The sequence below is a fragment of the Crocodylus siamensis genome, chromosome 3, assembly GCF_052110815.1.
Source record: "Crocodylus siamensis isolate JL-2025a chromosome 3, ASM5211081v1, whole genome shotgun sequence".
Taxonomy (NCBI): domain Eukaryota; kingdom Metazoa; phylum Chordata; order Crocodylia; family Crocodylidae; genus Crocodylus; species Crocodylus siamensis.
This window is the reverse complement of record NC_143397.1, coordinates 187,156,538-187,172,289: the sequence shown is the minus strand read 5'-3', so window position 1 is coordinate 187,172,289 and position 15,752 is coordinate 187,156,538. Positions and strand designations below refer to the sequence as shown.

General features: G+C 39.5%; 1 protein-coding gene across 3 annotated transcripts in view; it reads left to right on the top strand.

Annotated features, from left to right (window-relative positions):
• The first annotated feature begins 7,667 nt into the window (after nt 1-7,667).
• ST18 (ST18 C2H2C-type zinc finger transcription factor) overlaps nt 7,668-15,752 on the top strand; it is a 63,347-nt gene continuing 55,262 nt past the window's right edge. Inside the window, exons 1-3 of one of the 3 annotated variants that reach the window (XM_090037321.1) lie at nt 7,668-7,858; nt 12,334-13,128; nt 15,591-15,725. In XM_090037321.1, the coding sequence (XP_089893447.1) occupies nt 7,684-7,858; nt 12,334-13,128; nt 15,591-15,725 (1,105 nt within the window). In that variant the 5' untranslated portion in view covers nt 7,668-7,683. The remainder of the gene's footprint in view (nt 7,859-12,333; nt 13,129-15,590; nt 15,726-15,752) is intronic. The other 2 variants (XM_090037320.1, XM_090037319.1) reach the window with 2 other exon arrangements.

The following is a 15,752-nucleotide window of genomic DNA, read 5'->3' as shown; positions in this document are numbered from 1 at the left end:
GAACAGTGTCCTAGAACAGCAGGTGCAGAAGACAGTTGTGTTAGTGTGTCCTTTGTTGCAAGCCCTTTGTGTAACCAGGTATGCTAGGATAAGATGGAGATGGGATTTGTATTTTGGGATGAGGCAACAGGATTGAGTTCAGGGATTCTGAGTATCCTGCTGTGAATTTTCACTTCTTCTGTGGACTCTCCAACATTTATCCATGAAGAAACAGCACATGAATATATCCTTTCTGTCTCTTCCACTGTTGACAGCAGCCCAAGCAGGCTACTCTAACACTCTAAACAGAGCTAAAAGTTTACATATGCTCGTTGAATCTGTATGAATCATGGGGATTACTTAGAGGAATAGGCACATAGTAGTGCCAATAGTCTTAGCACAGTTTAAACAGATGGGTTATATTTATTCTTACCCTCCAACTGTTGGTTTTCGCTCCAGCGTTACAATAAATAATATTAATTTTGCTTTTCTGTAGCATTGGTTAAGGTACCTGCTCTTTCAATATTGGCCTCTCTCACACTGCTTGCATTTACCTTCAACCCGCTTAGTTGATGTGGCCAATCAGCCTCTAACCTGGAGCCAACATCTCCTCAGTTATCATGTGATTGGTCCCATCAGGCAAACCCTGAGCATTTTCTCCCTTTGTGCACGATGTTACCGGCTGCTCCCAACCATCACCATCTTTGAACATGCTTTAAGTCATTTTTCAAACCAGTGCACGGTTCTCTATTACTCACATACCTACAACCCAAAACTTTGCTCATAGCCCTGGCAATCTCTTTGCTAACACAGCCAATCACAGTCCATCTGGGTCTGTTTCCTAGGTAACCAACAGCCATAGAAGGGGATGGCAGCAGGGAAGAAGAACTGTTTGGTGGTTCTGCTTTTTTCAGTATTTTTGCACCATTAAAAAACAAATTTGAAAGGCCCAGTTAAACCAAAAAATATACAGAATAGGTTGTAGAGACTAACAGCTTTTTAATACTGTGGTTCACTAGTAAGGTGAGAGGGTGTGTACAACTGAAGCGACACTATCTCTTTATAGAAGAAAGTAGTGTTCAGTGGGCACTGTGTATCCCAGAGCTTCTGCATAAGTACAATGTACAGTGGTAGGTCAGTTGTCTACAGCATAACTACTGATCAGTAGTTAAAGCAGGAGGCTGCAACTTTATTGATAATACTGTTAGATACTGGTAAGGCTGACCCACTCCTTAAACTGCCTGGCACTAGCTTGATGTGGGATGGGAGTAAACGGCCTCCCACCAGAAAAATTAGCAAATAAGGTTAGTTTCTATAACAGTTTGCAACCGCTGGGGGACCATGACGCCTCTCAGTGAAACTGTGACTCTGGTCTGGCTCAAATTGTATACTCTCTCCCTTCTCGTTCACTCACCCTCCATGCTTTGATCTTACTGTTAAAGAGTGTTTAAGGGAGGCTACCAACAGGCCTCAGAGTGAGCCTCAATCATAGTTTTCCCTCCTGGGGTCTCGTTCCAGTCCTCTGTCCCAATAGATCACTACCAGCTTGACTAAGCCCCTGTGGGGCACCTATAGCCTTAGGGGCAATTTGTGTGGATCCTTTTCCTCCCCTACAGCACACCCCAAGCCTCACAGGTGTTAAATAACATCATTCCCTCTGTGGGGTCTTGGCTTCCCCAGCCTCTGCCTCATTCAGTCTTGTTAGGCCAGTTTGCCTAGGCCCTCTATGCCAGACCTGGCTTTGAGGCACTAGCTTCAATCTATCACTCCCACTCTCAGGGTCCTGTCCTCTGCCCACCAGGCCCCTGGTCTGTGATGGCCATGCCCTTCTTGGGCTCCGAGCCCCTGGTCCCCATCTGCTCTGTAGCCTTCTACTGCCCCTCCTGGGCTCAATAATAACTCAGTCTTTAGTGCCCCTGGCAAGAGCTCTAGGCAATCACATGCATCTCAGAGGCAGTAATGAGACCTCCAAAACCACCCCTTACAGTCCCAGCCCAAACCACCAGTGTGACTAACAACATAAATATAAGCCCCTGGGCTATAATATAATAATGGGCTATAACATAATAATGACAATGGAAACAGTCCTCTGCCCCTTTAAAAGGGCAAACCTTTACCCCTAGTATAGCTGTCTCCCTGCCAGGGTATCTTGTGAGCTCCCTGGGCCTCACTACTGCTGTAGGCAGCAAAACATACAGTCAGGCATCCCTGAGTGTCCCTCCTAGGCAGGAGCTCTTTCTCCAGCAGCTGCTAGGGATAGCCTCCTCTGCCAGCCTCAGCCTTGAGCTTACATACTCCCAGGAACCTGCCTACATCCAGTCAGCTGACTGGTTGCAAATGCTGCTAAGTGTCTCGTTTCCCTTGTTGCACTGGCAGCTGGCAACTGATGTGCCCTGCAGTGCAACCTGGGTGGGCTGCCTTTTTCTTAAAGTAACCAAGGGCCTGGGCTCTCTGTTACAGTCTCCATTAGGCAAACTTGTGCAAATCAGTTCATGATAGGATCCTGTGCTGATTCCCAACATCCACCCCTCTGAAGGATAATGAAGGTTCAGACAGAAAGAAATGCAGTCTGCAAAGAGGTTCAACCTCCTCTTGTTCCACAGGCTCATAGGTTCCACGTGTCCCAGCTGAGTTCTGTGTTCAGACTTACTGCAGGACATCATTCCTATAACGTTTTCCTGTCACAGAAAGAGAGAAAGAACAACATCAGCAAGATTGCTAATCTTGCCAAGAGCAAAGAGAATTCCTGCCTGACCCACTGACTCAGAGTGTGGTTGTAGACTCAGACTACGGTTAGATATCCTACCCTAGCAATAACACCACCTATAGGGAAGGACAGCAAAAAGTAACTTTGCAGCAGCAAGAATAGGTACTGAGCAGCAAAAAGTAACTCAAGCTTTTTAAAGTCACTGGAGCCTCCTACCCTCCTCAAAGCCAACCAGTAGATCTAGGGGCCTTAGATGGAGTGCTGCGTCACTCATCCGAGCCCCAACATTCACCCAGATGGTTCCCACATGCCATCTTGGGAGAAAGAAAGGGGTAAGGCCCTAATCCCATAGAAAAATTTGAAAATAGTACCCAAATATAGAGAAACTTTACCAGGGGCTGTCTTTCAACACTGTGCCGCATCTTATGTTTTAACCTTTTGGCTTGTATTATGATAACTGAAGCAAGATTGCTTTTTGTAGCTGAGTCACTGGCAAAAAACAAATCTGTTCATTATAGGTAGTACTAAAATGATTTATTATTCATAAAATTTAAGTACAGTTAAATTAGGAAAAAGCATGTATTGGCTTTGGGCTCATAACAAAAAATCTTCTCCTGGTTTATGAGCCTCAGATTACCAAATAACCTTGACAGCTGAATCAGTGTTCCATGACAACAAGCAGACCATTGATAAATAGCAACAAAACTATTAGATGTTGAATTTATGAGATGAGTAATAGAGAAGCTAAATTATAGGTTTACTGTTTGACAAACTACAGCTTGACATATCTCTGCAAACGTGGATGTGTATGCATGTGTGAAAGGGAGAAATGGAAACTTTTTAAGACAAAGCTGAAATGGGCAATTCATGAATATTAATATCTAAACCACACTTTATATATATAGATAGACAGATATAAGTATCCAAGAGCCAGATATCATGCAATTTAGATAAAAATGCACTGTGTATGTGTATCATATCACACGTTTTAAAAACTTTGAAAGGCAACAACTATAAAAAAGTATTTTAAAATGTTCAGTTCATTGTAGTTGCTGACTGTTGATATGAACACACATTGCTTTATTCAGGGCAAGGATATGAAACAACTATAGCTTGCAAAGTTACTTTTGTTTTTCTCGTTTTGTTTTTGTTTTTCCTTTAAGGCACTACTACCTAACGTTGAAGTGGAAGGGGAAAATTGGTACATGGTGAGCTATTGACCTGGTTCTGGAATTCTGGTTGATTTCAGCAGAAACTCGGATTCCAGCAGCAAAAAGCAAGATTGTTTTTTTTCCAAGTTAAATGCTGTCTACCTTCCTGGCCTGAGAAATGCAAACTGAGCTTCCTAGAAAAAAGGCAGTCATTGCAATTTTTTACATGCACAAGGAAGTGTCACAAATGAGCATAAGGAAATTTGAATCTGATAACACTTATTTTAAAGTGAAAGGGAACTACAGTTGAGACCAGAACAAATAGGCAGTGCTAATTAGACAAAAGACTCTGATGCAGATCAGCTAATTCATTATATGGCTTCATGAAATAAAAGCTGTCTAAGCATAGATATGTACGTACAGTGTATCTGTATGCATTTGGGGCTGGTATCAATGGGTTCATTCTGGATTTATTGTTTTTTAACCAAGAGCAGAATTTGGTCCCCAAATGTGACGTAAACAGAACTTGAAATTACACATTTGCTTCAAAAAGCTTTTCTGTTCTGCTCCTACATACACAGGGGAGTGAGAATTCATGTGAGGAAAATAAAGCAAACCTGCATCTCCCCTTATGCCAGGTCATAGTAGTTATAGTCAAGTGGGATTCTCTTGCTGTCTGTTCCCAGAGTGAAAGTGCAGGTGACAGGTGGCCGGGGAACCTGTCCCTGGCACTCACCCCTGCTTGTGGTTCCTGTCTGTTGTCTACTAAAGTTTGAATTTGGCAGCCCTTTAGGATGTGGTGAAATACAAATGTATTTAATGTCATTCATGCTGACAGCACATAGCTGAGCTTGTAATAACTAACTAGTGAGGAGAGAGATCATCACAGTTTGGTTTAAATAAATTCAGAAAAGCATATTAATAGCATGATCATCTTGTCTTCCTTTCTTATCTCACTTTTTATTAAGATTTCCTGGGAAATACCCTTCAGTCAAACAAGTTATTAGACTCAAGACAGAAACAAATGGGTGGTGTTACATTGCCCATGTTAGACAGAAGGTCAGACTAGCTGACGTAATGGATGTAATAGATTCTTCTAGCCTAAAAGTCTGTGATTTAGTTATAGGCAAGAGCCATCGTTATCTCAATAGAATTGCATGAACATGAGGAGAGTGGCTAGTCTGAAATGCTTATATTATTTGCTAGAGGTAAATTTGACAAATGAGTAAAAAAAATTGACAAAAGTAAAGGATAGATCTAATTTATCAGGACATTAAATTTTTTTCAAATACTTTTCATGCTTGCAGCTCACTTAAGAAAATGTAACCATTCTTATTTCAGACATACTGATAAACAAGATAATGCAATATTTTTAAGAATAAATTATGCGCGTCTATCCACACTGCACACACCTCTGGTGGCTCTGTGTTATACAAGGTATCATTTCCAATGGGGACACTTGCTGAATGAAAGTATTTATTGTTGTTGTGAGATTTGTGATATTCTTGATTTGCAAAAGTAGATGTTCCAAAAGAGCCAGTAAATACTGTAAGTGTTTAATGTCCAGCTTAATTGGTACTCACAGCAAGTTTAGCATTCAGGAGATCTAGAACCTCAACTGTATTTTAAAATTCACACAGGTGGTAGCTCAACTTCTCTGAAACAAGAACTTCACATTTTCATGTCCTTCAGGTTTGTATTGGTGGATTGTCAGAAAGGTGGTTAGCCAATATATTTTTTTCTTTTTTAAATCCACAAGCTTAAGTTAGTCATATGCTGCCATCCAGAGCAATCAGAACTTGAGCCAATTTAGTGCACATACGATACCTTAGAAGGATTAATTTATGCTCATGAGCCTTGTAATATGTGTAACCAATGGGAACTATCTGGATACATGGATTTTTGCAAATCTTTCAGCTAAATCAGTGAGCCAAATGCAAAATCCAGCACCCAAAGGCATCATGTAGATTTGCTAATCTGGGGTTGAGAAACCAATGAGTGGATTACATAGATCCTTAAATGTAGTTTTTCATCTGTGACAGATATAATATGAATACTATCATTCATATTGCTGAACTGTTTTAGAGCCAGCAGGGAGTGCAGTCAAAATTTCCTGCATAAAAATTGAGAAAGTCATTGTGAATAAAGTGAGAAAAAGTCCATGTGTTCACTGCTTTTAGTAAAGCATCATATGTTCATTTCGCTATGATATGTCACCAAAATACATTCTGTTCAGGTGCTATTGTGTGGAGACGGAGACAGCTTTATTAAATGCCTAGGCACAGCTGGAAAATAGATGAATGGATAGATGGTTGAATGGGTGCTCAGGTCTTGCCACAGTGGAAAGATGTTTAAGATCTATTGTTAACCTTTCAGTCCAGATGCTTGCCACAGGTTACTAAATATGCAATATCCACTGCAAGATATTAATGTCATTACATTGCCAAAAGTGAGATTTAAATCAGGTATTAGAAACAACTTTCTAACTCTGAGGCTATTTAAGCACTGGAGCAGATTATCTAAGTAGATTATAGGGGCTTTGTCACTGGGCTTTGTCACTGGAAGTTTTAAATTACAGGTAGACTAACACTTGTCTGGGATGGTTTAACAGGCCTTAAGCATGGGGATGACCTCTCGCACCCTGTTTAATTAGAGTTCTGTGAAATCTGTTGTGAAAGGTACAGCATATTTCAAACATTTTGAAATGTGACTTTACACAGACACTCACACACACACACATACATATATATATACACACACACATATATGTGCGTGTGTTCACTTATTAATTTGTAATGTTTATATAAACCAAATATAGTAAATACTGTATTTCCTGGCCATACTTGTTTAAGAAGCCGTTTGGTCGATTTTTGTTTTTTGTTCTCCTTGATGTAATATTGCAGTAATCAGCATGACCATACTCAGGTTCTTGTCTATAGAAATTACTAGGAAGCCTGTTCAGGATTGCTCAGTTATCATGGGGCACAAGGCAGCCACAAAAAACACTCAAGTAGATACGGATATACGGGCATAGATAAAACAGCAAATGGACACATTATACTCTCCGTGATGCGGATGCAATCCCATTGCCATTGATGACTGTATCGGTGTAAGAGAGAAGGGAATTTGGCATATCACATATGGCAGAATTGCTTCTCCCATAAACAAATCTAAGACAATCATCACTCAGACCAAATGCTGCCAAACTTATAATGACCAAAAAAAAATCAAACATTGATGTTTTTAATTCATCCCAAAGATCACATCAAAGACAGAATTTGTCTTTTAAATTGTGCGTCTTTGCTCTGAAACATGTATTGATCTTAAATTGGATTTTCATCCACCTGACAAAAAAACCAAGGAAACCAGAACCCCATAAGCAGTAATGCCAGAGAAGCGAGGAAGTACCCTTACCCATATAAGTAATAGTATGTTGCAGTGCAAGCAGTGCGATGAGCTGTTCCTCATGATTACCAAGCCAATATAAATCTTTTGGCATTCCTTCCTGGGAATGTGTAGTTTACTTCAGAATACATGCCGGTTCTGGATTAAAGCTGTTTCGAATCATGGAAAAAGTTTGGTGGGAGTGTTTTTGTTTTGTGTTGCTTTGTTTTTCTCTCTACTTTCCTTCCTTCTTCAAGACTTTGCTGGCAGTAAAATGGCACAATGGTTTTGTCTGTGCCCAGTCCCCTAGTTCAAACAACTAAACATAAATTTTCACTAAACACAGCTGGCTGCAATATCATTTTACCAGTCTTGGTTTTCTCTCTTGAAGTGTTTGTTTAACAATGTCTTTGTTTTCATTATTGCCACTTTTTAAATCAATGCAGTGCCTACAAATGCTCCATGGCTAAGAAGAGAAAAGCTGAAGAACAGATTTCAGGAGTTCCAGTCAACAAGCGAAAGTCCCTTTTAATGAAACCTCGTCACTACAGTCCAAATGTAGAATGCAAAGAAGAAACTGAGGACAGAACAGAGTTGCAGGAGGATATTAATGTCCTTGAAACAAGTTCTCCTACAGGTAGTGATGAAGAAAGACTGCACATTGTGAACTCTATGCCCTCAAAGAAACTGAGGGGGGCTGTCAAGCAGAACATTTCCAAAAAAGCAATGTAAAATAACTTGCTCTGGGAGTAGTTTAAGGATGGTGCATTACAATCTAAATATAAATATAATAATTTGAAGGAATTTGCAAATTTCTCCTTCTTTGGTCTGGTAGATACTTTGTAGGTCTCCCTATGTTGAATAAGGACAGATGTCTGCTTCTTCATGAGATTTATCAATGAATGCAGTAAAATATGAAAAAGCAACCCCCAAAAGTTTACCCAAAAATACAGTTGGACTTTACTATAATATGCACAGTTTTGGGAAGAAAATGAAATTAACCAGTTTTGCAAACTATTGACTGTAACATTTAGCCAAGCAGCTTAGTGCATGTGACTATTAGATGTGTTCTATTTAACCCAATTAGCAAACTCAATGTCTTATATACTTGTTATTCTAACTCAACTAAACCAACCATGTTCAACAATTTATAGAAAGTTCTACAACATAGATGTGGCAAAATATGGAAGTGGAGGTATTATGGGGGAAATGCAAGATATATCCATAATTTGAAATAAATGGAAAGCCTCTAAAGGAAATTGGCAGTGATTTTTTGTTTAAGGGGTCCTGTGCATATTAGCAATCACAGAGTTGAGAGAGAGTTCTCCAATTTTTTATGGGATCCATGCTGAATTTGTTATAAAAGAAACATTTGTAAATAGGTCATGAAGGCCACTATATGCACAAAATGAGCAGATCCTATGAATGTAGACATCCTGTAGTATGAAAAACAAGGAAACAATAATTCTGCTCAACTCCTAGAATTGCTTGTCATGGAAATTTAAATTGATAATATCCTCAAATTCCCAAATAGAAATGTACTTTCTGAAAAATTCCTCAAATATGGGTGATTTGGATATGGCATTATACTTGTATCATCTCAGTGAGAATGACCCTCTTTAAAACAATCATTATTTTTAGTATATATACATGTTATGCAGCATAGCACATATATCCAGAATTAAATTCAACTCTAACTTCAAGATAGGAAACCAGTAATATTGTACTTGAAACAAAGAGTGAAATCCTGGCCTTTCTCAAAGCCAATGAGATGTTGGCCACTGACATGCATGGTGCCAAGATTGCCTCCTTATCATCTTCTGAAAGTTTTCTAACAGGGTGTTTCTTTGGGTTATGGAGCTGCAGTTCTGTGAGTACATCTGACATATTCCAGGGGAGGGTTGAACAGAGTGTTTCCTTCTGAAATCAGCCCTTAAATTAACAAGTAGCTAGCTGTGCAACAGTTGTCCTATTTAAGTACAGTACTAAGCCAAATTCACCATTGGAATAAGAATGGTTTTCAACAGCAGAGAAATGTTTCTCTCCTGTCATATCATAAATCTTAAGCAAAAACTGTCTTGTGAAACATTTAGTACATTTTTTTGCAGATGCCTGAATTTTACAAATGCCTAACTTTTTCTGGACTTATCCATACTACTACTTGCAGCTTGGATAAGTGTTTCACAGATTCACTATAGTAAATCTAGAATAAATTCACTGAGTACTGATGCACCTCCTCCACCCTCTATTAACTGGAGATTTCCTTTTAACCTGACTTCATTAGGAGATAAAGGAACCAGTGGAGTTACTGTCTATCTATGGCCTGATCCAGACATGTAGGCATGTGCAGTTTGTGGCACCAGCCTAAGGCTGCCTGCTCCCCCATCTCAAAGCACACTGAACCCCAGCCAGCCAGGGAGTGGCTGGCTGGCGTGTGGGGGCTCTGCAGCATGCAAAGACAGGGGAGCAGGCAGCCCTCATTTCCACATTTTCACATTCTTCTCCCCAGCTGGCTGGAGCAGAAGGTGGAGGTGGCCCACTGGCTAGCCCCATGCTAAGCCACCCTGTGCCCCAGCCAGGCCCCGCTGCAGCACATGGAGCAGCAAGACAATGTGTCCCACTACAAACCGCACTGGCAGGGGCGTGCACTGTGGCACAAAGTAGTGGCACAAATTTGTGTCACTACTATTTGTGCTGCTGCAAATGTATGCCCCTGCTCCTGTGAATGTGGCCCACTTGTCACACTGAGAGTAGCAGCCTTTGATGGCACTCTGCATTTTCTGTTAAAAATTTCTTTCATATATTTCAAATGGAAAACACAGCTGATCAGTAAATAGTGCCTTTATCAGTCACAATCAGCTTTATTGCAGTGCTACCAACATCCATGATTTTATCATCAGCTTACAAAATTTGGTATTTTTCCTAAACCCCGAGCTCATGGAGTGATGCAATTATGAGCTAATCTGTTTCAGGTATTTTTTAAATAAGTTTCTAGCTTTCATAATGGCAGAGAAAATCCCTCTTGTATGAGCTATAAAGACTGAACCAGAAACATATGAGCTATAAAGACTGTAAGGGAAAAAAGTGTGTGCGGGGAGGGCGGAGGAATCTACAATAAAAATTATACAAGTTTTAAACCAATCTTACAATCTTTTTTATTTTTGAATGCATGGTATTAATACTGTAGGTATTACAGTTTTTTACTCCATGAAATTAAGAAATGGCATGTTAGTATTAGTAAGTATATTTGCTTTTAAAAAAAATAGTGGAGCTTTTGTTTTCTGGTGATAGGTTTTCACAGAAGAAAAGAGAAAAGAAGAGGAGAAAGAAACAACTCAGATGCACAGACACTTACTGGTAGTTGTCAGAAGTTCATTACAGAACCTTAAGGAACTGGCATCGTCATTCCTAGCTGCCATGTTTTGAAAACACAGCAGAATTTTTTCTCTTAAGTTCTTCAATATATATAGTTATAGATGAACTGCTAAAAAGTTGCACAAAGGTTTGCAAACAATCTTTAAAAAAACCCTGTTATATGCCCATAGTGCACAAGGCTACCTCTCCTCATATGAGTCCAATTTTCTGAAGAATAAGAATTAATAAATATTTTCTTTTAACATATAACAAACAGTTGAACCAAACAATTATGTAAACTGGAAATGACCCAAAATGCTAACAGTTTGGCAGCAGTAAAGTGAAATGCATTGTGGTGCCCATGTGCATTTTTGTCCCCCTTTCCCCCTCCACAATAATCTGCACTTAATAGGAATATTTTAAACTATGTAGCTAAGCAACAGAGGTAATTGTTGCTTTCTAGAGCTTTTGTTAGGCACTCTAACACAGCCCAAATATGCATAATTAGGTATAATGTCTATAAATCATTATTGTACACATGTGGGTAGTTAAGTGGATTGAGAGAATAGTTCAATGAATTGGACATATTCACTGAAAATGCTTTTTATTTGTTTTCTGTAGTTCATAATACTTTAAAATTATCATAACCCTTTACACTTTCTCTTAATAGCTCGCTGTGTTATTGAGAGAAACTTCATTTGCATTTTAGACTATGCTTAATTTATGATTTAAACTCGGAGTTGTTCTGATTCAGGAGTGGACAGACTCATCTTATCAAATAGTATATGCTTGTTTATGCATCCCCCTTTCTAGGAAGTAAAATGTTAAATTTTTCAGTTTATGTTGAATAGATCCCAACAAAAGAATGTACCCTATAATCAGCATTATTGAAGGGGCTAGTGTTGTGACTAAATTCTTCCCTTCATCCAAAAATGCTTTTAGTTACTATGGCAATATTTACTTGATCCTGGCAAACCAGTGTTGATTTTAGAGAGATAATTACCAGAAAGGAAGATGATGGAGATGTATTTTTGAGTGTCCTTGTCAGAGAAAATGTTTATTAAAAAAATTAAATGAGATACAAAAGGCATATTGTCTTCCAGCACTGACACCCTTTCTTGCATGCTGCTTCTAATACCTGTGGGCTGCTGCTTTTCTTATGAAGAAAAATATTTAGTAAGAGATGATGCACTTCACTAGTATCTTTAGCAGTCCCTTTACAAGTCTTTTTATAACAATCATTTGTTTTTCTCAGGCATGACCTAATGTATCATTTAGTGTGGCAATTGCAATGGTGACCAAGAGCTTGCCCTTTGTAAACTACAAAGTCTTTTCAGTCAAGGTCTTTCATGGAATCTGAAGTGACATAAAGAGTAATTAGGAATCCATTTTAAGATTTTTTTTTCTTTTGTGCACATTGAACATAGAAGAGAGTGGAAACAAATTAAAGGAATTTAAAAAGAAAATCAACAGGGAAAAATGGCAAAACATTGGTTTTTCATACAGCTTCGGCGTCACAGCACACAGTAGATCTAATCTTGGAAAACATTTTCTTGGTTCTGTTAGCAGTAATTTCAGGCACTGCCTTGGTAAAAGTGGGTGTTATTTATTAAGGATTTCAAAGTATCCTTGAGTAAACAAACAGATTGCTAAATATGTCTTTTCCCACTGAGCAAATACAGTTCAATTGATACTAAAGTTTCTTTATAGAAAGCGACTATTCTTATTACCTTTTCTCTTGCTTTTTCCTCCATATAGAAGAAAGTACTACAAAATCAACTGATGAAACCCCTCATTTAGGTGGTGAAGAAAATTCCAGTCAAAAGAAAGACAACTATACAAGCTACCAAGACATCATGACCAAATCTTTATTGAGCATGGGGAAATTAGCAAAAGATGCACCAGTTTCAACTGTGACTGAAAACCTGGATGACAGTGGTATCCAGTCCTTAAAAACAGAAAATGATGATGTGGATGAATGCTACATGATTAATTCTACAGAAGGAAAGGAACAAATTGTTGTTTCTGACCCAAAATACGGTTCAGCTGAGGAGAATGAAAGTAGCTCTGAAATTATGGACAATGAGTGGGACAGTTCCTCAAACTTCTCAGAAGAAACTAACATAAAGCCCCATGTAACGCAAAAATATATTGTAGAGTGTAATCAACAAGACATTCTGGACGTCCCGGAAATTAAAAAAGAAGAAGCAGAATTTGGCCCCACTGATGCAGCTTGTGACTCTGAAACAGAGCAAAGGGAGTCACAGGAATCTCACATAGATCCTTTCGACAAGAGAATTCAACATCCATTCCCTGAAAGTGAAGAAGACGATAACGAGTGCCTCTCAGAAACAACGGACGTGTCAGTTGACTTGGACAAAACAAAAGGGAATTTGAGTTTGCTGGAACAAGCAATAGCTCTGCAGGCAGAGCAAGGCCATGTATTCCACAGCACTTACAAAGAACTGGATAGATTTCTATTGGAGCATCTAGCAGGGGAAAGGAGACAAACCAAAGTTATTGACATTGCTGGGAGACAAATATTTAACAAACGTAAGGAAGTCGTTTTTGGCTCTGTATATTAAGTACTTCTTATGTAGCTGGTAAACTGTTTTAAACTAGGTTTTGTAACTGTAGTAAAGGTCTGGAATTTAGCTAGCAATGAATTATTTACCTTCATGCTCCTGCCTTCAATATAACCAAGTTAAATACCAGGTGACACTTGAATGAGTAGACACATCTCTGTGTAAAATGACGAGTGACTTGAAAACTATTTATTGAAAGTTTTTGCAGAACATCAAAAGATGGCAAGTTATGATCCCTTTGTCACTGTAGCAAGTGATGACAAATTTCATCTTTCCCCCGAATTTTCTTTTTTGCCTCCAGAATAATACAGTGGTCACCCTAAGGTGCTGCAAATTTTGTCTCTGATAAACTATATGATTATTTTGGTATTTGCAGAATGTCTTTAGAGTGCCCTCTGAAATTCTCTCTTGGAGACAGTACGGATGCTGGAACAAAATGTTATTTTTGCCTAAAGTCATTTAGAATCTAGCAAGTTGTGTCGGTCTCCCTCCCCCTAATCCCCCCACCCTCCCGCCACTGGATCGCTGTTGTATAATCTGCTTAACCAAAATATGCACGAACTTGCTTTTGCTTATGAAAGTCTCCTATAGCATTTTCATTAAAATATTATAGTGTTATACATGCATATTGTCAGGCACTCCCTCCCAAAGCTACACCTGCCTTCATTTGCTCAGACAATCATAATTAGTTCAAGTTCAAAACCGCTTTCTTTACTGATCTTGAATACAGTCTTTTTATATGAGTCCATGGGACTATTCACAGAGTGGGATACTATGCAGTGGTGACAGAAGCTGGCCTTCCCTAATCCTAATATACCCCAATTGAATGGTTGCTTTACAGTTTGGCTCACAGTAATAGCAGTCTTCCTGGGGAAAGAATCCTTAGCTAGACTTGCTGTGCTTCTCCAGCCTGCAGGCTGCTCCATACGTTTTCTGACAGTTTTTTGTTACACTACCATGCTTGGAATTCTTTCACACTCAAAATCAACAGCCCCCATTACACCTCAGACTGAACGTGTCAAGAATCTGACCAGTCATCAGCTTTTAATTTTCTATTTTGGCTCCCTTGCCAGTTAAGAAAACTTGTTACTGGTCCCAATCACAGTTTTTTCCATTCAGTTTTTTACACAACATGCCCCTGTGTATCAGATCTGTGGATTTAAAAAAAAAGAGAGAGAGAGGTCTATGTTTTAGGGCCATTCTTCATTCTTTATTTGCTTCTCTTGTAAACAGTTTCCTACAGTGAGTTCTTACTTTCCATTTGTTGTGACTCTAATAGGCTCTGTGGTCTCCTGTTGCTGTTCATTCTGTTTTCTTTCCTCCATATTTTTCTTACATAAAGGCTTGCCAGAAAATTTAACCCCCTCTTGTCTCCGATGTTCCCATCCTTAAGCATGTTCTACTTAGCAGCTACAAGAGGGCTTTTCTCTGTGCCTGCTACAGCTGTCCCCCCTACCTCCCACAACCACCGCACACATGCACTCTCTCTCTCTCTCTCATTCACTCAGCTCCCAGCGTGGTTGGCAGCCAACAGCAAATTGATCTGAAACCAGCCACAGCAGTTTGTTTCTACATTCTGTGCATATCTCGCAAGCAAATTTTTGGATCAGATCCTTTTCTTTCTCATCCAGGCTTTTAGATTCTTTGAAATCCAGTACATTTACTTACTAGTGCTTCCTGCGGACTGTTATAACCTGGAATGTCAAAGGAAATTGGACATGTACCACAGATCCCAGCCTTTGCTTCAAATGTAGGGTGACAGTTGCAGGGCTGAGACAGTGGCCTGTGAAAGGGTATCAGTTGTTCCATGTTTTCACTCTCATTGTGGACTGATCTGCAGAGCAGTGCTGCCATGTGTACCAGAGGGAGCTGCTTGCCTAGCCTCTCAGATGTGAAGTGGCATGTATTCAGTTTCCTAACAAAGGACCAACAGCCTAGAGATCTGCGATATTTAAGGAGCAGCTCCTGATTGTAATGCTTTTTTGTTTGTTTGTTTGTTTTGTCCCTCAGCTTTTATTTGGTGATCCCAGCTTCCTGGAGCCTGACATTAACAGTGGAAAAGATTGTGGCTGTTTAGATATTTCTGTCTTTATAGATCTTTCCGTTGGTTGATGCTGCCAGATTTCTGGCTTAATGGATTGTGGCTTGTGTCCTGCTTGAGGCTGTGAATAAAATAAATGGCATTGCAATCCTAAAGTCACACAGTTTAATACACCCTGGCATCTTGGGGGTGGTGGGAGCCATTGTTTAAAAAAGTAAGCATAAAATCAAGGGATGTTTAGATCGTGCAGTTTCTCTGCTTAAAGGTTATGGGGGACAATTTTGCCTGAAGTATGAATGAGCTGTTTGTTATCACACTCCTAAGACCACTCAGCTGAGTGCAGGGAGAAAACCACAACCAAACAAATTCCTTATGTGATTTCTCTACAGATTCACCCAGGCCTGAAAAGAGAGAAACCAAATGTCCCATCCCAGGATGTGATGGCACAGGGCATGTGACTGGGCTGTACCCCCATCACCGCAGTCTCTCAGGCTGTCCGCATAAAGTTAGAGTGCCACTAGAAAGTGAGTATCACCCTTCAGTACAGAATA